Raw genomic sequence first — 25,635 nt, 5'->3', positions numbered from 1 at the left:
CACTGGCCAGTGTGGTCTACACACAGGCAACAGGAGAGAGACTCAATGCAAAACCGGAAGGTTAAAAACTTTAACAATTTATTAGTCTTATTTTCCAGTAAAATATTCACATAATGTCCAAAGAATGGAATGATAGAATGTCATTGGCTAATTCCACATAAATATTTAAAATCTAAAAACTTCAGAGGATCATCAGACTGAGTAGAAATTTGATTCTTCAAAGCAAGTATTGCTTTACTATTGTCATTAATCCAGTCAATAATATGACCAATAACCTGCAGTGTAAACAGAACGCTTGCTGAGTGGCTTTTTAAAAGATGCTTCTGTGAGCCGTTACCCGTCAATCCAAGAAGAAGATGTTGTTGAACTGCGTGGCGCAAAGTTTCTTTACCTCCTCTGCAGGAAGAACAGAAAGCAGTGAGTAAGGGAGAGCTTTTCACTCAAAGGTTATATGACACATATTAGTACCTTAAATTCTTCTGGAATAAAGTTGGGAATAAGTAATTATCTGCATTAACGTTGATCTTATTTCTAAGAAGCTGAGGCAAGAAACGTTAACAAACTAGGAGAAAGAAAAAGCCTAACATGCCCACGAGACTTCAGTGCTATTTAACAGAGAAGCACTGCTTCTTCGAGCCTGAGAAAGCTCAAACCCAGCACCCACAGGGCCTGAGACACCCACGGTGAGGGCTTTAGGAGCACAACTTCTAAAATCTTGAGAACCCTGATGCAAGCACGAACTCCAGCTGCAGCCATGACCTGTGGACCAGGTGCTCCAGGGGCCTCTCTCGTGAGGACTCAATTCCCATTGTACTGAGCCACGGCCTCACCGCCGTTTCTAGCGCACACAACTATGCATGTGTTACTAGGAGAGAGAAATGGAATATGCCCTCGGAGATACCTGCAGAAAAAGCTCACACCTAACGTTGCTGACAGGTGGCAGGCACTTGGGTGCATCCCAACTGTCCACTCCCTGCTCTGTCTCTTGCAGAGCCGCACCGGGGTTGGGTGCAGGGAAGGTGACACCACCCTTGCCTCCAGGCCAGCACAAAGCAGCTGCTGGGATCGCAGTGTGCGGAGGACAGACCGGCTCTGGCTGGAGCGGGAGGCACGCCCCAGCGTTACTGCTCCCGCACAGAGTGGCTGCCATTGCTTCATGAGCCTGGCTGCCCTGCTTCAAAGGGTGTATTCTCACCCAGGAAGTAAGAAAGACCAGTTCATCCACAGTATGTGAAGCCGTGGGATTTTCTCCTTTGGCCTCATAAAAATAATTTTCCTTTGGCCATTGTCAAGTTTCCCGTGACACGGGCAAGTTTTTCACATACTTTTTCGAGGAACTAAGCTACAGAAAAACAGACTGGATCAAAGGTTTCCTCCGAGCAGCGGAAGCATCTGCTTGAAATCGCAACAGTCGTGCCGTTCTATTGAGCATGTGTCTCAGTACAATGAAGACAGTGGTTTTTAAATATCAGAAGCATTAACATTGTGCTCAGATACCAAATCCTATTTACCATTTACTTCAATCAGGTTTGCATTTTTTTGATTCAAAATAACATAGAGCTCCCGCTGGTCAGACTTTTTCCCAACAACCCAATAATCACTCATGGCTTTCACGATGATTTCCTCATCTTCGTCCACCCTGCAAGACAAGAGTTTCAAAATGCAGTCGTTTATTACAAACAGAGCCAGACTGTGAGAAACTATCTACAACAGGAAATCTCAGTCATCTGAGAACTCCAGGGAGTCCCGTACGAGTGACCCGAAGCTTTGGGCTTAATGATGGGCCTGGAAGCCCAGAGAGGTGGTCGAGCCCCTCTAAAGGGCAGTGGTCACTGGGTTTTGAAGACAATTCCCTTAATCCTACCAGACCTGAGGCCCTGAACCTAACTGTCCCCTATACCTGGGCTCCTGAGCATTAAAGAGAAAAAACCAACATGATATAGAAAAATGTTAGTTACATGCAAACAAGTGGTTAGAATAAGATGGAACTTGGAGACATTGTAGAAAATAGGTCTACCTTTCATCTAGCGCCAATATTCCACCTTTGTGTGGAAATTACCGAAATATCGGTACGGCGGTCTGGTAGGGTCTCTGCTGATTAGAAGGGGGCACCTCGCTTGAGAGGTGGTCAGAGTTACCTGGTGAAGTCACTGTTGATGTCGCCCAGAATCTTCATCAGATCCGGGTGAACAGATGTCAGCGACACACTGGGTGTTTTTCTCATGTGAATCGTACTTTTTTCCGCTAAATTCATGTGGTTGAAGTAGATAAACTTAAACTGGGGTTCTTTCTCAGACCTGTGAGAACAGAGCAGTGAATGTAACGTTCTGAAAGGGTTCTCCAAGTGACACAAGGACACTGTTCAAACTTGGAACTGTGTGGCTGGGCCCTGGACTTTCCACTGCTGGGCCTTCCCGTCGAGAAACTGCGTGAAGGTGTGACAGGCTCCTCATTCACTCGTGTGAGGAGCCTGTTACATTTACATGATATCTGTGAGGTTCCAATCTGACAGAATTTTCCAGAGGGCTGAAGTGTATTTAAAAAATAAAAATAGTTAAACCATTTTATGACTTTCTCAATAAAAGTATGTTTTATAAATGGCAATCACTCAGTTAGTCCCTGAATTTTCTGTTAAAAAAAAGGAGGGGGGGGCAAACTAAATGAATACAGACTATGTATCTCTTGGCCCCGTTTTTCTAAATAAAGTCTTACTGGAGCATGGCCACACCTCATGTTAATGTACTGCCTGTGCTGCTTTCACACAAACCACCATTGAGGAGGTGTAACATATACAGCCACGAAGTCTACTATTCGGCCCTTACTTACTAAGTACTTACTATTCGGCCCTTTTCAGAAGTCTGCTGGCCCATTAGGAGAGGAACATCTCCTTTATCCCACAGAACCGGGAACACACGTGTTCCTGTGTGCATCGGTCACAGAACTGAAGCTAACTACTGTTAACCAGCAACACTGCACCCTCCTCAGTGGAGATCAGCCTTTCTGCTGAAGGATGATAAACATTTAGTTGGGATGCAGCTTCAATTACTGTAAATGAGTGGGCGCTACCCCACTGCCCCCCAGGTCAGGGCCTGCGACTTCTCAGGGTCCCACCCAGACAGCTGGGCCACTAGCTCCAGGGCCCCCTGCCCTCCCCTCTCACTGTGCCCTCACTTAAGTCACAGTCTGGGGTCTGGGTGAGAGGCTGAGCGGCCCTGCCACTGGGCGCTCAGGGCCTCTGCTTACTGCAGGGCTTGCAGCCACGTCCCAGGGCTGAGGGTGCGGAAGTCCGGCCTCTGGGTAAGTGGGTTATTACTGTAATACTGTGCATCTAGGCAAAGAAAGCATGTGATAGCTTAGTGTCCAGGAAAATGAAAAGGGAATTCTTATAGAAGCAGAATTTTTGTCGTTGTTAACCCTCACACAGGGTTTTTTTCTCCACCGGGCTGGTCGAGTGGGATGTGGGGTGTGGACGGGCTCTCACAGGCCAAGCCTATGGGCAGAGCGGGCACACCTCAGCCCACACGCTCATGCCACAACCAGGGCAGGCCAGCCCAACCATCAGCGTGGGCAGAAAACTCAGGAGCAGCTCCCCTGGAGCCTTTCCGACAGGACTGAGCTCTCTGCTGCTCTCTGGAGGCGGAGGGAACGCGAATGATACTGTCCGTTTGCTTAAGGAGAAACCCCCCCGACTCTCCCAAGCCCCGTTACATGCTGGGAAGGAAACACAAAGTAAAGTACTGACCCAGACACTCTTTTGTTGACGTTAAATTGCTCACAAATGTCTGATGCCAGCACCGTGAGCTGGGGCCCCACAATGCTGTCCAGTCTTCGGCAAAAGTCCAATGTAGGCTGCACGGAGGCTAGCAGGTGAGGCAGAAAAGCAGTGAGTGCGACCATGCTCTGGGGTAAAAAGGTCAATGTTCATTTACTGTCTTGAGAACAATTTTGCCGTCTTTACTGAATTAACAATTGAAACCTTTACTGGATCTGGGAGATGAGGCAATTAAATGATCAGATCTCCCTGCCCACCCTCTCTCCCCCTCAACAGAAGAGAAACAGAAAAATCAAAATTACATTTAAGATGGAAAAAAACAGCAAAAGCAAAGGCCTCTCACTGAGAATGTTGACGTAAGCATGTGCTGTGGGTGGTAAATGGGCTGTCCACCCCAAGTCGACCCAAGAAGGTCTAATATTTAACAAACATTACACAGCACAGATGGGCCACGTCTGGGGCTCTTCAAATGTGACCTCATTTAACTCGCAAAGCCCCCTAGACAGGTGCCTCTGTTACCTCCCACAGTCAGGGGGGCACGGGTCCTGCTGCTGACAAGGACTTGACTTCCCTCGCTGTTGCTATGACAACATGATGACCATTTAGGAACAGAACACAGCGAATTGTAGAGAGAAGGCTTGGCTAAGGCTGGAGTCAGACACAGGTGTACCTACCGTCAATCATGAAGCACACAGCTGCGCTCATGGCCTGGGAGGAAAAACACACCGAGGTTACAAGGCGGCAGAGGGAAGGCTGCAGAGCCAATGCAGCGACCTGGCTGGACTCCTGACTGGACAAATCACCTTTGTAAAGGTATTTCCTGGCCAACTGGAGAAATCCGGATATGGAGTGAGCACTAGATGAGATTAAGGAAGAACTGAGACTGTCTCTACAGAACGAGCAAGTCCATAGCTGTAAAAGCACATGAGGGCAGTACTCAGTGAGGTGTGTGCCGGGGGCGTCCAACTGAGCATGCAGGACGCCAGGCCTTGGACAGCTACCCTCTCACAAGTAAGGAAACGCCTTCACAGGAGCTGGAAAGGAGGCACTATTCCGGAAGGGCACCCATGTTGAGTTTCATAGTAATGTTCATGTCCAGCATCTGTTCTGAGAACATGTAAGAGGTTTGCACACATACCCGTGAACACACACGGGAGTTACTTTGGTATTAAGCTGGAACACTGGAGGGAAAACAGTTGTTACCTTATAAACGATGAGATGGAGGGCTTCGTAAGTGTCATCGGTATTTACAAAGATTTTGGGGAATCTGCATTTTGCTTCCGGATCATTAAGGTTCAAGGGTCCAGTCAGAAATCTGAGAAGCAAGTAAGAGATGACTCGATTCAACTAGGAAAATTATAAACAGGAATGTACAGGGTGGGTAAAAGTAGGTCTACAGTTGTGAGCATGCAAAACACTGAGTTCATTCTTATTTATTTTTGCATTAGTTTCCACATGAACAACTGTAAGCCTACTTTTGTCCACCTTGTATAAATGGAGTACATTCTACTTACTATACAGCCATTTTGGGGGGAAACTAGGTGTTACTTACAAAACACCAAATCAGTATATAGAAAAGTAATAGTTTTAATTCACTGGAAACAAGACAATTCCTTTGTTGATCATCTATCTATATATATAAAAGCCTAAGCGACTGAACGACTGGTTGACCAGTTGCTATGACGTGCACTGACTACCAGGGGACCGACGCTCAATGCACAAGATTGGGCTCCCTCCTGTCTGGATCAGGCCTGTGGGGATCGGGCCAAAACCAGCTATCCGACATCCCCCGAGGGGTCCCAGATTGTGAGAGGGCGCAAGCTAGGCCAAGGGACCCCCACTGCACCGGGCCTCTAGTTATCAATAAAACAGCACGAAGGTAATTCAGGCTTCATGATATTATCTTTAGCAAGGAAGATGATAAACTCCAGTACCACACCCCGAAGAACAGAGTCCTACCTTCCATAGTGCTGAAGATTTCCTGGCATTTCTGCCCTTATGGGAGAATCCCTTCCTGCCAACTGTGAACAAATTGATGTTGAGAAATGACATTAGATTGTCTACTTTCAAAGCTTTGAAAAGCAGCATTCCTCTACCAGTTGGCTCTGTGCCACTTTCCTACATCAATTTCCCATGCTCCTTCCACCAAGAAAAGAGGGGGGTCACAGACACAGAGGACTCATTTTAACCAGAACCATCACAACATAGCTTCCCTGGGCCCTAAATTCCCTCTCCTGATTTAGTGCTTTTACAGCAATAACTGAAATCTCCCATGCGGTTAATGCATCCTAGCAATGACATGAATTACTCAACTTCACCTTGTATCCCCGATGGGGAACACTCTCTTCCTATTTTCTAGATGTGGAAACTGAAGTCCACAGACGTTCACCAGCGCACACAGCTCCCAAGCAGGAGGGCCAGGTGTCAAACCCAGGCCCCTGACACCCGAGTCCCTGCCCCCTACCAGGACGTCGTGCCTCCTCCTAGACTGCACATTCCTAGTTTCCTTTGCTGAAGATGTACTATTTCAACATGCATAGGAAATAAATAAAAAACACCCCCCCATCCAACAGTCATACTAGCTAAAAAACTTGTTACTCTTCTAAAAAATGATGTCCTTTTAGGCTACATAACACTGCAGCATGTGAAAGATTTAGCAAATGAAAAACTGAAACCAGCAAAACCAACAGTGAAAATGCACAGCCAGCTCTCAACATGAGCAGTTCGCACAGAGAGGGACGGCTCATGTCCATGTGCAAGGCCGTGCTGTACACCGTGGCTTCCTGTTTCCAGCCTGGCTCTTCGGGATGTGATAAAGCAGTTTTCTGCTGTTGCCACGGCACCGTCACACCTGGAAAAGCCGCCTGCAGCAGTCCTTCCGGAAGCAGGTGCTTTAGCATTAGACCGCCGCTGAGGTCGAGTCCTGGCCCTGCCACTTGTTAGCGGGGTGAGCCTGGCTAAGTCAGTTCAGGCCCCCCAGCCTGGGTATCCCCCCGGAAGGCGGAGATAGGGACCCAGCAAGCACCTCCTGACAGCAGTGCTAACAGCTGGCAGCAGCAGAAAACTGTGCTGCTGGGGTTACCACTGCTTTGTCAAAGGTCCTGGCACGTTCCGAGTTCCCAGAACCCGACCTAAACACCATTCTCCCTCTACTCAGTGAATTGCTCCTTTAAAAACACACCTTTGCTATTGCCTTTTCCGTAATAAAAGGAAGAGCTGACACACGTGGCTTTCTGTGTGAAGTGAAATACAGCTAACCAGGTCTCACTCCATACCACACTAATGATGTAAAATAGGGATCGGAGCTGCCCCAGCCACAACCAATTACTACATCCTCCTCCCACCCCAACCTGTGTATGTGCATGTGTACATACATACATGCACGCAGGCATATACCTACCTACCTACCTAGAGAGAGAGATTAGCACCCAACCGTACCTCAGGTTCAATATGCCTTGGAAAGAGGGATGTGGTGAGGTATTTGTATAAAATTCTCATGTCATCTTGTTCCAATCCACTCCTGAAACACAGAAAAGCAGTCAGAAGCGGGACTGGTCGGTCTTTCCACGGCTCTATGAGAAAGCGCGTCTCCTCTCTTTTACATCAGATGGAGAGCCCTTCCCTGACCGGAGGTTCCAGAGGGAACGGGTTACACCTGCGTCGGCTCTGGGACCTGCTGAAGGCGCCTGTGGCGTGCACGGCACGGGCCGTTTAAAATAAAGTCACAGGACCCGATTCCCTGGCTGAGTTCCACGCAGGACGCTTCGGGGAGCATTAGGAACCACGATGCTCCCCTTTGGGACGGAGGCTTCGCTCGGCTTCTGGCCACGTGCAGCGCCACGTTCTCTCGCTCAGCGTCCAGGAAGGCAGGGAAGGCGCTGATGCTGCCGACAGGAGCTGACCCTGCTACGTCTCGGAAATGGAGTGGATTTCAATTCTCTGGGTTTCAGTGTAGGCGAAAAGGAGGAAGAGAAAGAAACCAACCTCAGGCAAACCATCTCATCTGAAATGAGGCGACAATGAGCAGCCTGTGGGAAAATGGCTGAGACGCTAGCTGGCATCGGACTCTATCTGAAGTCGGGTCTGTAGGTAGGAATATAAGCTGGGTGTGAATCTGTAACTGGGTATTTTTCCTGTTCAGGATAATTGGGAAAATCGTGTGAGGAAATCAGCCTTTATATGAACTAAGCCCGTACACCGCATTCCGGAGGCTCTTTCTTCTTCTTCTTTTTTAAAAGTATTTATAGATTTCAGAGAGAAAGGGAGAGGGAGAGATAGAAACATCAATGATGAGAGAGAATCACTGATCAGCCGCCTCCTGCACGCCCCCTACTGGGGATGAGCCCTCAACCCGGGCCTGTGCCCTTTTGCTGGAATTGAACCCGGGACCCTTCGGTCCGCAGGCCGACGCTTTATCCATTGGGCCAAACAGCCAGGGCTCTTTCTTCTTTTTCCACTAAAATCACATCAGACAAAGTCTGGTCTGTCCTGCCCTCCACCTTTCTCCCACGCCGCCCCTCCTCTAGCACCTCTCCTCTTCCGAGGTCCAATTTCCATAACGTCTCGTCCACACACAGAACTAGAAGGGAGCCCTGCACGCACAGGCAGCTTGGTTCTGTTTCCTGCAGGACAAGGAGGAGCTCAGGTCCAAAGGTAAAACCAACAGAGAAGAGGTTCACAGCCAACCAGGCAGATGGAATTGGCAAACCAAACCATGGAAAGGTCACCCACTGGTTCCTTTTGCGGAACTAATTGCGATAAGGGGGTGGGGGTGGGGGGGGGGGTAGAGAAACACAAAAGCAAAACAGGCTCTGGGTGTGATTTCCCCTTTAAGACATAAGTCAGTCCCAGCAGGGAGGGCAGCTAAGATAAGCAGAGACAGCACGGAAAGCATTGCGCTGGGCAGCGCTTCCCCAGCTGCCTCCCTAGCAGCAGCTACTGGGCACCCTGGCTCCCGAACCCCCCACATGTGGCGTGGGAGCCAGGATAAAATACACACGGGATTTTTAAGATTTGGCACAAAAACCTGCTCGTTAAGAATTTTTTTTCTAAGAATTTTTTTATATTATGTACAGGCTGAGATAACTCTTTACATATATTGGGCTACAGGATATAATATAGTAATTCACTTAACCAGGTTCTTTCTACTTTATCTCGGCTACTGGGAACTTTTAAAGCGCCTATGTGTTGTGCATTACACTCTCACCATCCAGCGCTGTCCTAGACCAGAGGGCAGGAGTGGAAACGCCCTATAAAAGGAAAGGGTGACCTTAATTCCTTAACTGCTGGCCACGCCCACTGTGCCTGGGGCTTTGTTTTTATTATTGCACTTAAGATTTAGTGCTAGGCATTAAATCCTTTGGTGCTGGTTTTCTGGGTAGAACATTTTAAAAAACTAAGTTGCAGCCAGCAGTTCAGAGCACAGAACACCAGCAGGTGCTCCCCGTTTGCAGAGGGCAGAGAGGCGTGCAGTTATAGGGTCTCCACCAGCTCTGACCAAGCAACTCTCCATCCAGTTCTGCGCCCCATTCCTACCCGCGCTCCCCTACAGAAACAAATGAAGTAATGTTGTTAGTTATGCCAGATGGTACCTTCGGGGGCAAGTTCTTATAACTGTACGGCAATCTTCAGTGATTTCAGAATGCAAGTTTTTAAAAAACCAAACAAGAGTTCCTTCCTTAGCACAGAGAGACAGACAACCACATGAAGCCAACAAAACCCTGCACGCACGGCCCAGTGAGTCAGGACTCCCCCCACAGGAAAGAGCCCCTCATGCTCGGAAGTACAGAGTTCTCCGTCTCCCAAAGAGTTATTTCATGGGAATGATTTTTTTCCTTTAAAAAACAACTTTTCTTCTGTTCAAAGTGATGCTACTACTTTGTCAAGACTGACTGCTCTTTCTGGTTTACGAATCAACTAGAGGCCCGATGCACAAAATTCACGCAAAAGTAGGCCTTCCATCCAAGCTGCCCGCACCGGCTTCTTCCCTCTGGCACCTGGGACCCAGGCTTCCCTCGCAGCCCCGGCTTTGTCTGGAAGGTCCTCTGGAAGGACGTCCAGTCTAATTAGCATATTACACTTTTATTATAATAAATAACTCTGTGTCCTGTGTTGGTGTCCTTGCTAAATGGACTGCCGTTGTTTTGCTCTAAGACTTCCACAAGTGCTCTGAGGGACGCAGCCACTGCAACGCTGCAAGCGACACACGGCTGTGGTCTGCAGTCTGTGCGTGTCAGTAGAGCATGCCCTCTGCTTCTGAAGATGGTGCCCAGTTATTTAAGTCAGGGACTTCTGTCGGCAGAAGCACTGTCAAGAACAGGGTTGTGAGCATCCAAAGCACAATCCTCACTGAGGATTAGTTTAGTCCAGAATACAGACTTACTGTCATGTATGGAACATAACATAATCCAGCCAAGACCAAAGAGCATGGTCAGCTCTGATTAACTAAAATATCTAAGGCATTTATTTATAAAAGCAATTAGCCCTGAAAAGTAAGTCAGTTCAATAAGAGGAAAATTCTCTTAAAAAAAATAAGCCAAAAACTTCGGACAAAGAAAAAATCAACTGAGCGCTGGCTGGGCGGCTCAGTTAATTGGACCGTCATCCTACACCAAAAGGTTGCAGGTTCAATCCTGGGTTGGTGCGTGTATTAGAGGCGACCAATCAATGTTTCTCTCTTTCCTTTCTCTCTCTAAAATCAATAAAAACATGTCCTCCGATAAGGATTAAAAGAATAAATAAAAAGAGTCAGCTGACACCCTGTGAACAGCAGTAATGTCTAATCCTATCACAGCCAACACCAAATCCATTCAGGGCGTACCTACCAGATGAGTTGGTCATTATAGAGAAAGGCAGTGTATTTGACTATACTCAGGCTCTCCTCCATCCTGTTAATAAAGGACTGGATTTTCAAATAAGTCATTTTATCCAATGGGAAGAAGCTGATTCCACCAAAAATGTCGAGTAGATCGCATGACTGCAAATGCAGCGTTTGCAAATACTGTAGGAAAAAATAAGGCACAACATTTATAAATAAGCACACTGAATATAGTACTCTTTGACAACTGATGATAATTAGCCCTAATTAATGGTACAACACAACCACACACTGGCAACAGCACGCCGACAAGCCAGCCAGTGGGTGCACCACAGATAACTGGATCTGAAATTAGTACCAATTTCAAAATATAAAGTTCAAACACAACTCATTAATGTTTCCTCAGTATTGTGTTTTCTCTCTTTGAAGTATTTGATTCCTTTTATTAGTGCTTCTCAAATTAGGTTAGCCTCATTTGTGATATCATGGATATACTTAGTGACGTCTTACATCAAAATGATGTTGAAAGAGCACGTGGTTGGTGTGCCCAGTAATGGGCACAAGAGCAGGAATCATGAGATGGTATGAGAGTGAATAATTATGGTCACTAAAGTGAAGAACAAACAAGAAATTCACAAAAATATAATAATTCAAAAATAGGTTATCAAAGGTAGAGGTTGGGTGAGAATTTTCACTGCAAAATTCCATTCGCAGTGAGAGAATGACAACTATTTAGGGACATTCATGTACCACTTGAGAAAATCCCACTAATCACCACTACTGTGATAAAGTCTGGGCCACAGCCAAAAACTTCTACCTTAAGCCAACACAGGTCACGCGTTACGTGAACAGAATCAATCCATAAGCATGTGCAACTCAGTGGAATGTTTAAATTTTGCTAACCCACCACACAGTAAGTTCACTTTTGAGTAAGCTCACTCTGACGGACGCAGGAGGAACAGGCGTGAAGCCGAACAATGTCTCCAGATGCTTAAAGGAGCCATGCACCACTGGTGAGATGCTCCCATCCTACCAGTAGGTTAGGAAAGGAGTCAAGTGCAAGTCTAAGGAGTTTCCTCCCTAGGCAGCTTCTGCCACAGTGTATCTTAGGCTCTTTGCCACCTTCAAGTTCTGGGATGTTTGTAGAAGAGAAAGAAACTTGTCTATTTATTTCTCTAAAGCAGCGATTCTCAACCTGTGGGTCCCGACCTCTTTGGTGGTCGAACGACCCTTTCACAGGGGTCGCCTAAGACCATCCTGCATATCAGATAGTTACATTACGATTCATAACAGTAGCAACATGACAGTTATGAAGTAGCAATAAAAATAATTTTTTTAATATATTTTATTGATTTTTTACAGAGAGGAAGGGAGAGAGATAGTTAGAAACATCGATGAGAGAGAAACATCGATCAGCTGCCTCCTGCACATCTCCTACTGGGGATGTGCCCGCAACCCAGGTACATGCCCTTGACCGGAATCGAACCTGGGACCTTTCAGTCCGCAGGCCGATGCTCTATCCACTGAGCCAAACCGGTTTCGGCCAATAAAAATAATTTTATGGTTGGGTCACAACATGAGGAACTGTATTTAAAAGGCCAGAAGGTTGCCCTAACTGGTTTGGCTCAGCCTGTGGACTCAAGGGTCCCAGGTTCAATTCCGGTCAAGGGCATGTACCTTGGTTGCGGGCATATCCCCAATAGAGGGGCGTGCAAGAGGCAGCTGATTGATGTTTCTAACTATCCCTCTCCCCTCCTCTCTGTAAAAAATCAATAAAATATATTTTAAAAATAAATAAATAAATAAATAAATAAAAGGCCAGAAGGTTGAGAACCACTGCTCTAAAAGTTTGTCTGGACACCATCAAGATTGTAAATAAAATTCAAAATACTTACCCGATGGAAGAATTTCTCTAATCTTTCTTTTAGGAGCTTGACACCTCCATCTTCCATGGCTCTCATAAATGTACCATTAAAAAGCTAAGGGTGTAAAAAGTTTTAAAAAGTCAATTTCCCATGCCCTTCAATCATCCGGTATGACAAGTTCTTCTTTTACTTTTAGATTAATTTGACTTATTTAATCCCCCAGTCTCTTTTAAATATAGGATCTAGTCACATGAGAAAGGAGGAGTTATAAAATAAGTCACCAAAAATTAACACGCTGTTAAGTGATGTTGTGCTTTTTATGTAATCACCTAATTGTTTTGGGCATGTTTTTAACCTCAGCTCATACCTACATTTAACTTTACATAAGTATCGTCACCAGACTTCTTAACCAGATAGTGTGTACTTTCCTCAAGAATTTGGACTGTCCTGTTCACCAATAGGGACACATTCCTAGTACAGGGCCAGGAGGAGGAGTACTCCGAGCTCACTGAGTAAGTGTACATACAAACTCAGTACTGTCCCAGAGGTCCCATCATTTCTCCCCTCATCCAGCTACACAGTCACCTTGCAATCATCTAAAGAATTAAGAATTAGTTTTAAACAACCCCTGTCAATGGGGGTAACTGGCTAGATTCAATTCAGAAACAATGTCACGCTCACCTTGTACATGCTGTAGCACTGCTGGAGCACGGAACTATAAACCTTGTCCTGCAAACAACACAAAGACACAGCACAAGTCTCAAGGTGAAAGGAAAGAAAATTCTCTTACACGGTAGGTAGAGTACAATGACTGCTGGCAAAGCAATATGATGTTTATAAACCTGATCCCACAATAGTTGTGTGCTGAAAAGAGAGGTATTTAAATTCAATTATAAAGCAGTAAACCTGACTGCAGGAGGGATTTAAACATGGATGATGAGTAGAAGGCATTAGTGAGACATGGTACATCTACCTTTTTATAAGATTGTACTAATGTAAACAGTAGCTAGAAAACCTTACTATGTGTGTCCTGAGAAACTTCTGCAAAGCAACATAGCTTAAAACTGGCCGAGAAAGTCACCCACCATATTTAGGAATAAATGTTTTCCTAAAAAATATGAAATAAAAGAATGACATTACCAACAATTCCTCCTCTTGGTATTCAACAACTGGTTTTCCATCTTTACTTTGCTTTTCAATGATAGGATTCCGAACAACCTACAAAGTTTGATAAAGTGAAATTATACAATGAATCAATTATAAGTTTTAAAATTTGCCCCTAAACTTAAATATTTGATCCTGTCACAACAAAAACACATTTCTTAAAACAGCCCCAAGAACAAATACTGAATAGGAGTTGGATTTTAAAATTGCAACCAATCTTATTGTAATTTTACTCTGATGCAATAGCCAGAGGACTTTCCTAAATTCTTAACAGTAAAGATCACCCATAACTTTACAATTTCAAAAAGATGTACTGTGTATGTAAATACCATGACCATCCAGAAATTTTCCTCTGGTTCGTTGAAGAACTGCCTATTCTTCTGTGTATGTAAAGACTTCGCAGGCTTTGATGGACTGAAGGTCCTAAAAGGGTGAGAAGAATGTGGTGTTGGGGACGATTCTCCAGTGTGAGCTGTAAGAACCCACTGAGCTTTGCAGAAGCGCCTTTAAAGGCGTTACCTTGTAAACTGTACAATAGCTTCACACAAGCCGACATTTCTAATTTTTTCGTTCTTCTCCACTTCATTTGGGTAATAAAACAAAATTTTGTTTTCCTCCTGCGTATGAAGGAGAAACAGAACCACAGCATTAACATAAACATTTTTAAAATCTTAGCTGTTGAAAATGCTGATTAATGTCAATCTCTCATATCATATATGCTAAAGGCAAAACAAACCAACCATTCCCAAGCAAAAAACAAAACACACACACACAAAAAAACTTTTCAGAAAGAGAATGATCCTTTCAATGTGTAAAACGCTCCCCAGACTGAAGGACAATTGTGATACACACGCCACTGAGGTAGCACTACTGGACAATTACTCTGGCACTCCATCTTCGGAGTTCCTTCCTCATGCTGGTTTGTAATAAATACACCAACGCTAGAAATAGGCGTGTGCATGTGCGTGTGCGCGTGCGCACAAACTTCCACCTCCCCGCGAATGACACCCAGCAGGTTCGTGGGCATTTGGACTGACAGCCTTTAAAGGGGCTGTGATTTCCTGCCAGCAAAACCTGGCTCCGGACATCCTTTGGGGAAGTCGCCACCCACCCGCTACAGCCTACACGAACACAAACTCCTGGAACTTAAGACACTGAGTAATAATAACTGGGGATCTCTGCGAGGGTCCTTCCGCCAAGCCCGCATGACCTCGGGGCTCCGGCCCCCGCTCCTCCACGCCGCCAGTCGGGGACTTCCAGGAACAAAGACGCCCGCGCAATGTTAGGCACGCCAGGACCCACGCGAAGAGAAGGGACTCGACCCGTGTGCGGCGGGCGACTCACCCGACGAGTCTTCACTCCACACACGGGCACTGATCCGGGACCCGAAGCACCCTGGCTGCGCTGCCAGGACCCCGCCGGACCCGGGACCCGGCGCACTCCTGGCACTCAGGCTCGGTAATGCCGCAGGAGGAGGGCAGAGTGGCAGGTGCTGCCCGGCGCGGGGCGGCGAGGGTCACCTGCCGGGCGCCCCCCGCGGCTCCCGGAGCCCGGAGCGCGCCGCCCCCCGCCCCGGCCGCCGGCTGACCCCGCGCGCAGCCCCGCTCCGCCCCGCTCACCTCTCCCTCGCGCGGCCCGAAACGCGGGTTGTAGATGAAGAAGCTCAGCAGGGCCGGCGGGAGCTGCTTCTCTTGGGCCGCCCCGGCCGCCGCTGCCGCCATCCCGGCCCGGCCCCCGCCTCGGGAGCCTCCCTCTGCCGGTCCCCGGACAGCCGCCTCCAGGAAACCGCACTTCCGCCTCCTAGCGGTCGCCCCGGAAGTGGTCGCCGGCAGCCCGGAAGAAGAAACCGCAGCGCGGCGTCGCCTTCGGGCGCACCGGAGTGGGTTGGTTCCCGGGCAGGCGTGTCCTCCGTGAGAGGTAAGGCGAAGGTGACGTGGTTTTTTTTTGTTTGCGCCCAGGGTTCTGTCTTGGGTCGAGGGCATGGCTGCCTGTTTACGGAAAAATGGATGGAGCAGAGTCTTGCGTAGCAGGAAGCGCGAAGGCGCAAAGACGCCCTGCGGGGAAAGAAACTCGCGCGTGCGTTCAGTTGGAGATGGGCCCGTCTTCATCTGCAGCCTCCCTTCGAGCATCTAAGGTGTTTTTGTTTGTTTTTTATTTATTTTTTATTCCAATTTGAGAGACATCGGGTGACCGTGGTTCAAACCAAACCGACAGACTTCGCCCTTTACGCCAACTCCTGTGGCTCCGAAGAAAGACGGCAGATCTGAAGGCGCTGCCGGGGAGGCGCTGTGTGCGCCCCAAGTGGGAGCGGCCATGGCTTCCTCCCGAGGAGAGCCAACCCCTCGCTGTGGCGCCCAGGGCATCATCGCCCTTCCCAGCTTTTAGGATTCCCTTGCGGTTGAGGCCTGTGGATCCTGGCGCTGTTGGAATGGCTCGCCGCTTCTGATATTTGGAGTTTAAGCCGATGGAACTGCAGCCGACTGCCTGGCCAAGCTCAAGAAGACCTGAAGCTACCGTTAGGTTGTCTGCTGTCAGCTGCTGGTGGTTGGCATCCGTTCAACTCTGATAGGAAACCCCAATTTGGGGTACGGGGAAGGAGAATTTATTCAGAACAGCTCAACTGCGAGACAGCACAGGTGTGGAACAGCAGGGCCGTGAGGCAGGTCGGGTGTGAGGCAGCCCCGTGTTGCAGCTTGGCCCCTCTCTGGCAAGACAGCTGGACTCTGCTGGCCCACTCTGGCCTGGCCCAGCCAGACAGCTTACCTGGTACAGCTCCAGCAGGAAAACACAATCTTGGTAGATAAGGAAAGCCCATTCCCGGAGCCAGAGGGAATCTGATTTATAGGGAGGGAAGTCCATCTGTCCCCGTCCCCGTCCCCGTCCCCCGTCCCCCCCCCACCGCAAATGAGGTCTCCAAGTCCACAGTTTGATTGGACAAAAAACAAACACTGTCCTGCCTTAGCCGGTTTGGCTCAGTGGATAGAGCGAACTGAAAGGTTCCGGGTTTGATTCCAGTCAAGGGCACATGCCTGGGTTGTGGGCTCCATCCCCAGTGTGGGGCGTGCAGGAGGCAGCCGATCCATGATTCTCTCTCATCATGGATGTTTCTATCTCTCTCTCTTCCTTCCTCTCTGAAATCAATAAAAAATATATTAAAACAAAACAGCAACACTGTCCTGATTTGTCCTAATGGAGGCACCTGATTGGCCAGTGAAAATGCTGATGGGGCTATAGCTGTGCAGCTCCGATTGCATGGACAAAGTCCCAGTCCTATTGCTTGAAATTGGATTCCAGGAATTCCTTTAGGAGGGTTGGCTCAGATGGCAGGCAGGCAGTTCAGTGCTCCCTGAAGTGTAGCTTGTGTGAGAGGCCCCTGTTTAGCAAGGCTGCTAGGCCCTGTTTTTAAATTTGGCCCAATTGGCCACCTAGAGCCCTTTTCAGTATTTTCTTGGAGTCAGTAGTTATCTATCTGTCACAGATTAAGTTTAAAAACAGGACTTCTTATCCAACCTGTCGGAATGGGTCTTCACATTTAGGGGCGCAGTGTTGGAATTTGGATATGAGAAAGATCTGAGCACTGATCCTAGCTCAACCCCTCACTAGGTGTGAGACCTTGGACTGATTACCTAACCTTTCTCCAGTGTGTATCTCTTGTTTTTAAAATGACTAATAGTAAAGGCTTTCCTTGAAGACTTCACCATAAGAATTAAATGGACTTTGAATTGGACATCTAGTGCCCAGCACTTAATCATTATTCAACAAATTATTACTATCATTACTTGCTCTTGAAAGACATTTTCAATGTATGCAAATATATGTGATATACTACTAGTACATTAAGGAAATGAAGGGTCAAAATCATGTGATCATCTGAGTCGGTGAGAAAAAGCACTCAACAAAATTCAGCATCCTTTCATGGTAAAAACAACAACAAACTCGGTACAGAAGGGATATACCATGCCTTAATAAAAGCCACATGTGACAAGCCCACACTTCACATTTGAAAGGTTGAAAGCTTTTCCTCTAAGATCAGGAGTCCTCCCCAGAACAACCCGGCAAGAAAAAGAAATGAAAGGCATCCAAGCCATGAAGTAAAATTGTCTCTGTTTGCAGATAATAAGATCTTATATATAGAAAACCTTAAAGACTGCACCATAAACCCCTTAGAACTAATAAAGGAAGTCAGTAAAGTTGCAGGATACAATATCAGTATACAAAAGTCAGTTGTTGCTAACAAGGAACTATCAGAGAAAGTAAGAAAATCCTATTTACATTAGCATTAAAAAGAAAATACTGCCCTAGTCGGTTTGGCTCAGTGGTTAGAGTGTCAGCCCACTGTTGAAGGGTCTCAGGTTCAATTCTGATCAAGGGCACATATCTCAGTTGCAGTCTTGATCCCGGGCTGAGTTGGAGTGAGGGTGGGAGCAACCAATTGATGTGTCTCTCTCACATCCATGCTTCTCTCTCTGTCTCTCCCCCTTCCATCCTCTCTAAATATCAATGGAAAAAATATCCTTGGGTGAGGATTAACAACAACAAAAGAGAATAAAGTTCTTTGTAATAAATTTAGCCAAGGAGGTAAAAGAAAATTATAAAACACTGATGAAAGAAATTGGAGAAGGCACAAATAAATGGAAAGATGTTCTGTGTTCATGGATTGGAAGAATTAATACTGTTAAAATATCCATTCTACCTAAAGTGATCTACAGATTCAGTGCAATTCTTATCAAAATTCCAATGGTAATTTTTATGGACACAAAAACCAATCCTAAAATTCACATGGAGCCACAAAAGACCTTGAAGAGCCAAAGCAATCTTGAGAATGAAGAGCAAAACTGGAGTCATCACACTCCCTAATTTCAAACTACATTGCAAAGCTTTAGTAATCCAAACAGTATGGTATTGGCATAAAAACAGACACAAGATCATTGGAACAGAATAGAGAGCTCAGAAATAAACCCATGCACATGTAGTCAATTAGTTTATGACAAAGGAGCCAATAGTTACATTGGAAAGAGAATAGACTCTTCAATAATTGGTGTTGCAAAAACTGGATAGCCACATGCAAAAAAAAAAAAAATGAAACTGGACTTCTATTTTGCACCATACATAAAAATCAATTCAAAATGGATTGAAGATTTGAACATAAAAGGTGAAACCATAAAACTAGAAGAAAACCGGTAAGCTCCTTGACATTGGTGATGGCAAAGGTTTTTCGGAGTTGACACAAAAAGTGCATGCAACAGAATAAAAAACTACAAAGCTGCACAGCAAAGGCAACCATCAACAAAATGAAAAGTCATCCTATGGAATAGAAAATACCTGCAAGCCACACATCCAGTAAGGGGTTAATATCCAAAATATCAAGAATTCATACAAACAATAGAAAATACTTTCAAATAACCCAATTTTAAAAATGAGCAAAGGATCTGAGTAGACATTCTTCCAAATAAGATATACAAATAGCCAACATGTACATAGTACATGAGAAGATATTCTTTCAACATCACGAATCATTTAGGGAAAGGCAAATAAAAACAATGAGATATCACTTCACTCCTGTTAGGTCTATTTTCAAAAAGACGAGATAACAAATACTGGCTAGGATGTGGAGAAAAGGGAACTCTAGTCCCCTGTTGGTGGGAATGTAAAGTGGTGTAGCCACTATGGAAAACAGTTTGGAGGTTCCTCAGAAAATTAAAAACAGAACTACCTTATGACTCAGCAATCCCATTTCTGGTTATATATCCAAAGACAAGAAAATCATTATCCAGAAGAGGTATCTGTACTCCCATGCACATTGTAGCATTATTCACAATTCCCAAGGCATGGAAACCATCTAAGTGTCCATGGACAGATGAATGAATGAATAACATGTGCTGCCTGTGCATCCAGTAGGGCATTATTCAGCCAGGAGAAAGAAGGGCATTCTGTTTGTGGCAACATGGATGAGCCTGGAGGGCATTATGCTTAGTGAAACAAGCCAATCGAAGAAAGACAAGTATCTTATGGTATCACTTACATGTGGAATCTTAAAAAAAAAACAAGTCAGACTCAAACAGAGTAGAATAGTGGTTGCCAGGGGCTGGAGGGTATGGGGGAAAGGGAGAGGCTAGTAACAGGGTACACACTTTCAGTTATAAGATGAATAAAATCTGAGGATCTAAAGTTCAACATGGTGACTATAGCTAATAATGCTGTGTTGTAGTATTGAAATTTGCTAAGAATAGAATTGTATTTTTAAGCCCCCTCTCCCCCCAAAAGGTAAATATGTGGAAATCCTTTCATAGAGCATACATACCTAAAATCATCATGTTGTACATGTTAATAAAATTACAATTTTACATGTCAATTATACCTCAATAAAGCTGGAAAAAGAATTTGTGAACTCAAAATTCCAAGAGAATGAGATGTAGGACGGCACGTTTTTGTGGTAGAAGGGAGTATGATTTCAGGTAGAAAGTTGCCGTTCCAGGGTGGGAGGTTTTGGATAGTCTCAGCCGTTGCTGTGGTCCCGTTGTCTAGCACAGTGCCTGCCTTCAAGGACATAAAAGCTAAAACCATAAAACTGTACGTGTGTGCGGAATGGATGAGTTACGGGATTTGGAAACAGGGAGGGTGGAGAAACGGATTTAGAGATCCACTCTCCTCCTTCAGGGGTCACAGGCTGATCTGACATTCCAGTGACTTCTCTCCTCCCTCTACTCAGCTCAGTACTGAGCTCCGAGGGGAAGCCACTGGGTACAGGTTTGGGCATAATCTACACCTCTAAGGCCTTTTGTACAAAGGACCGCTTCATCTCACCCTGTTGGCGGAAATAACAGACCCAAGAGTCAAGTAGCCAATCTGTTCTCTGCTGATTCAGAGCTGAGACTGTCATTCCGAGGTGGTCATCATCCCATGGGTACATCTCTCCCCTGCAGTGAAAATTGTCCTCGATCTCCATCTCCTCCTGTGACCACCTGAAAGGATCTACAAAATGTGTGATTCTTTTTTATTAAAAAATGCAAAATCTGCCGAAACCGGTTTGGCTCAGTGGATAGAGTGTTGGCCTGCGGACTGAAAGGTCCCAGGTTCGATTCCGGTCAAGGGCATGTACCTGGGTTGCGGGCACATCCCCAGTAGGAGATGTGCAGGAGGCAGCTGATCGATGTTTCTCTTTCATCGATGTTTCTGACTCTGTCTCTCTCCCTTCCTCTCTGTAAAAAATCAATAAAATATATTTTAAAAAAAAAAGCAAAATCTGAAGGAAACTCTCTAAGTCAGGGTTCAATCAGAGAACAAGAACTAGACAAAAATATAGGGTGTCCCCCCAAAATGTATACACACACTTTGCATAATTATAAAGACGGTGTTTATTAAAATACATTTCATTTTCAAAACTGAGCTATCAGCTATTAAAATGTGTATACATTTTGTGGGTCACCCTGTATGTTCATATATATGTATTCTATATATAAAGTGATTTTTAGGTGTTTATTACATGTATTAAGCTATTATGTAGCCATGGAATATGTTGTCATTTACAGGGGTGGGCAAAGTAGGTTAAATCACCAGCTGTCATTACTCAAAAGATAAATCATAGGTAAGGATATGAAATAATAATATAATAAAAAGACATATTATTCAAGTAAATCTATAAATATAAAAGGCCAAGTATCTGTCCTCCCCTCTGACTGGTAGCTATGATATGCACTGACCACCAGGGGGCACCACGGACCTGGTGCTGACAAACCAACACTTGGCTTTCACCAGGTGGGACACAGACCCTGCCACCACCCTGGAGTGACACCCCACCAAATTGCAGCCAACGGTGCCAAGACCTCATGACGCAAAATGTGGCCCACATCCTAGCCCATCCAGGAAACGGTGACTATGGGCGCCAGATAATGATGTCACATAGCAAAACCCAACTTCCTCTCCCTAGCAACTAGACTCCTTGGAGTTTCTTCAGCCCAGGAACTCAACTTGCCTTATAGTCAGGTGCAAACATTTTATAGTTCAACCAAATGTCTGTGAAGCATTTTCATGTGCCTTATCTCATTTGATCCTCACAGAAGTCCTGGAGTAGGTAGATAGGAGACTCAGTAGAATCCTATTTTCATTAGCCGGAAAACAGATTTAGAAAGCTTAGAAACTTGATCCAACTGAAAAGAAGAAATGGTGGAACTTGGAAATGACTTCAGGTTTTCTTACTGTGCAGAATATAGTCAAACACTGCTGCAGTTACATATTTTACCCTTTGTTCTCCCCGTGTGATCTACAATAATAATCTGCTTCGTGTTGATATTTACTGCTGTGTTGCTGACAATTACCTGAAAGAGAAGTTGGGTGCTTCACTGGGCTGGAAAAAGTTTAGCTGCATCAGAAAGCAGTTCTAATTAAGCAAGTTTGTGTGTGTGTGTGTGTGTGTATATATATGTATGTGTATGTACATATACATATATACACACACACACATATCTATACTAATAAAAGGGTAATATGCAAATTGGTCACAATGCCCTCACAGTCATGACCAGATATGCTAATTAGCCACGACCAGTATGCAAATTGACCACTCCAACACAATAATAGAGGGATATACTAATTAGCCCCGATATGCTAATTAGTAACAACCAGTATGCAAATTGACCATCACTCCAACACACAAGATGGCCGCCCCCATGTGGCCATAAGATGACTGCCACAAGATGGCCTGCAGGGGAGGGCAGTTAGGGGTGACTGGGCCAGCAGGGGAGGGCAGTTGGGGCGATTGGGCCGGCATGGGAACAGTTAGGTGTCGATCAGGCTGGCAGGGGAGTAGTTAGGGGGTGATCAGGCAGGCAGGCAGGCAAGCGGTTGGGAGTCAGCAGTCCTAGATCGTGTGAGGAATGTCCAACTGCCCATTTGGGTGGGATTGGGCCTAAATGGGAAGTCGGACATCCCTTGAGGGGTCCCAGATTGGAGAGGGTGCAGGCTGGACTGACGGACAACCTCCCCCCCCCCAGTGCACGAATTTCGTGCACCGGGCCTCTAGTATATATATGAAAGGCTAAGTTGACTCACACATGCGCGATACAATAAAGCTCTCGCTGGCACTAATCGCACGCATGTGTTTCCATCTGTTATTGTCTATCGTGAATTTGGTTGACACTTCTATTATAGAGAAAGGGCGAATAGTAATCTTAAAATATTTCTTCTAATTAATTTCCTTTCACTGTGCACGAATCTGTGCACCGGTACACTAGTAATATAGTTAATAATTAATAATACAAGAATAAACTGTTTTGCGTACTCACAACTATAAACCTACTTTTTGTATGTCTGCAGAGCAGGCAGTCAGGAAGGGACGATGGATATAAAGAGAGAGAGCGAAGACAGGCTGGGACCCAGGAGGACAGACCGGAATTCATGTCAGTCTCCTACGCCCCCAACTCCAATAATGGGGAGTCCTCCAGGTAAAGCTGGTGTCCCTTGTCACTGAAGGAAACCTACACCTGGAACTGGGAGCTGAAGGAGGAGCCCACACCAAGGAGGGGAGCTGGAAGGTAAGTGACCACCCCACACGGACTTCCGGAGGATAAATACTCTGTTGCTTCTCTCTCACCTTCCAAATCTCAGGCAAAATGGCTCTCGTGGCCCAGCCTAACTGGTACCTACAGCCTACTCTAGTTGACATGTTGCTAAGCCACCAGACCAGCAGTTCTCAACCTGTGGGTCACGACCCCTTTGGCGGGCGAATGACCCTTTCACAGGGGTCGTCTAAGACCATCCTGCATATCAGATATTTACATTATGATTCATAACAGTAGCAACATGACAGTTATGAAATAGCAATGAAAATAATTTTATGGTTGGGTCACAACATGACGAACTGTATTTAAAGGGCCAGAAGGTTGAGAACCACTGCACCAGACAGTTCACGTCAAGATTTGATGAAGTGAGGGGGGTAGGTACACAGGTGTTTATGTCTCTGCATATTCTCACCTGAATGCTTCAAATACTTTACAACTCAAAAGTTATGTAATGTGTGAATCCATGTAATCATTGTAGAAGTCCTATGCAAATGATGTTCAAGTCCACTCCCTGACCAAAAAAGTTACTTTTGGAAGCCAGTTAAAACATTATGTAAATGAATAGCCTTTCCAGTGAATAAATTAACAGGCCCGGTGGAAACGATCCTGGTGATTCCAATTTCATCTGTCTTCTTAAGTGTTTGCACAGTAATACCATCCCTTAGCATTAGCAGAGGAGATAGAAGATAGGTTTTTGCTTGAAATTGGATTCCTGGGGACTCATTACACAAAATTAAACTGCAGTCGTTACGCAGAATGAACTATGGAGCTTGTAAACCAATAGACAAGTATTTCAGAAATCTTCCCTGTTGGCTACACTTTTTATTTGAGCTGGAAGGGACTGTGAAAGCCTATGCATTTAAAAAATCATGTACGTATTTTATAATGTGCTGTGCTGAAGCCAAATAAGAACGATGTTTGAAATATTTTTATCGTTCTGAATGAGCTTCAGCAATGATGAAGCATTCATGAAGCTGGCATTGCGATCATATTCCATTTATTATAAAATATGAGCCAAATGATAAGTAAAAGCTGTACAAATTAAAGTTATTGTTGCTTCCCTATTTAATAAGCAATCAGGAAAAAGGACAAACACCAGGCTTGTCAGCTCTGTCCCCTGTGTTGCCATCTAGACCCTCATTTCAAAGTCAAAATACATGATTTCATTGCCAAGAACATGCTCTCTCCAGGTAGGTCAGTGGTCACCTGCAAGTGAGGTCAGCTGAGCAAACAGCCACAAAAGTGAAGTTGTTTACATGCCTGCCAAGTCCTTTTCTGGGTTGTTGGGATTTTACTTAGGGTTTTTCCAATTTTGATTGGACTTTGGATGTGTTATATTTTAAAATTTTCCCTGGCATATAGAATTACAGTCTAGTCTAAAATAACTAGAAATTTCAGGAACATGGTAAGTATGCAGGGCTTTCATTAATTTGAATGTGGGGTGAAAATATTTAAAATCAGAATTTGTTATTTTGGCTTTGTAACAATAATTGAGTGAATTCTGCGTCTTTGTGTTGAATGTTCTGTAATTACTCAGCTCTGCTTTTAGAAAGGCCCCGGTCTTATCTCGCTGTTCTGTGATCCTACCAGCTGGCGATCATACTGTTAGCATTTTGCTCTAGATCCTTTCGCTCTTTTTGTCTGTGAGGGGCATATTGATTAGGACCCATTTGCTTTGCATGAAATTTATATAATGATTAAAGTTGGGTAGTTTCTAAAAACATTTTTTGTTTTCAAATCATACTTTACCAAAGATTTGGAAATGCTAATGTTTTCGCAATATTTAAACCTAGAAAAATAACAAAAAATCCCCAAACAGTGCTAATTAACAAATATGGTCAAATGCCCAGAGCTGTTGTTACCTGTATTCAGAGGTGGAATGCCCACCCCTGCTCCCCAAAACACCCAAATCCAAACAACATAATTAAAAGTGGATATGGGTAAAGACAAGATTATTGTTTCATTTAAGCATACCAGCCGGCACTTTTGGGGTGTTAAACACAAAAAGATGTCTCCTTTGATTGCTACTTCTTGTCTATTGGCAGAGACTCTAAAATTAATTTCCTAGAACTGGGTTGGAAAATGAAAAGGTACTATATCTGAAATGGGCAAAGCTAATTTGAATTGTACTTTTGAAACAGTAGAATGAACCGAACTCATGAATAGCTGACCGTCACTCTGTGGACAGTTCGTGGCCGTGTATCCTCTCGTGTACATCTGGCCTCTAAGCATTTCCCCAAGGAAAGACATCAGGACGGCCCTGTGACACAGGGTCCGTGCTCCAGTGACCGTTCTAGTCACGATTCCTATGAGATGCCCCCTGAGTGACAGGAAGGAAATAAGAGAAACCCATGATCTTTGCTTCGGTTGGGGGGTGAGGTGGCCTTTGCTGGTCCAGAGGGTGGTGATGGCTTGTAATTGGCCAGTTGAAAGCCCAGCACCGTTATTCCTAAAGCATCA

At 45.3% G+C, this 25,635-nt stretch overlaps 1 protein-coding gene across 2 annotated transcripts; it reads right to left on the bottom strand.

Annotated features, from left to right (window-relative positions):
- Positions 1–61: 61 nt before the first annotated feature.
- Positions 62–16,751, bottom strand: CCZ1 (CCZ1 homolog, vacuolar protein trafficking and biogenesis associated). 2 transcript variants are annotated; one of them, XM_081090868.1, is made up of 15 exons: positions 15,238–16,751; positions 14,138–14,235; positions 13,948–14,041; positions 13,595–13,672; positions 13,136–13,183; positions 12,485–12,568; positions 10,597–10,772; positions 7,211–7,292; positions 5,732–5,793; positions 4,976–5,087; positions 4,447–4,480; positions 3,743–3,860; positions 2,139–2,297; positions 1,512–1,639; positions 62–396 (listed from the first exon to the last, which is right to left on the bottom strand). In XM_081090868.1, the coding sequence occupies exons 1-15, from the start codon at positions 15,745–15,747 to the stop codon at positions 341–343; spliced, it is 1,839 nt and encodes a 612-aa protein (XP_080946994.1). In that variant the 5' UTR covers positions 15,748–16,751; the 3' UTR covers positions 62–340. The 2 variants fall into 2 exon arrangements, with proteins under 2 accessions (XP_080946994.1, XP_080946993.1); XM_081090867.1 differs by lacking the exon at positions 1,512–1,639.
- Between the last annotated feature and the right edge of the window lie 8,884 nt (positions 16,752–25,635).

Source organism: Myotis nattereri, assembly GCF_964212035.1.
Source record: "Myotis nattereri genome assembly, chromosome: 5".
NCBI lineage: Eukaryota > Metazoa > Chordata > Mammalia > Chiroptera > Vespertilionidae > Myotis > Myotis nattereri.
This window is presented reverse-complemented; position numbering and strand designations above follow the sequence as displayed.

Excerpts from the sequence above, each read along its gene's own strand:
- CCZ1 (XM_081090867.1), bottom strand. The coding sequence starts at position 15,747 with ATGCTCGAAGGGAGGCTGCAGATGAAGACGGGCCCATCTCCAACTGAA. Across the intron at positions 10,773-12,484 it reads TAGAGAAATTCTTCCATCGG|TATTTGCAAACGCTGCATTT; the intron begins GTAAGTATTTTG and ends TTTTTCCTACAG. Across the intron at positions 3,861-4,446 it reads TGTGTGCTTCATGATTGACG|CCTCCGTGCAGCCTACATTG; the intron begins GTAGGTACACCT and ends CTCACCTGCTAG.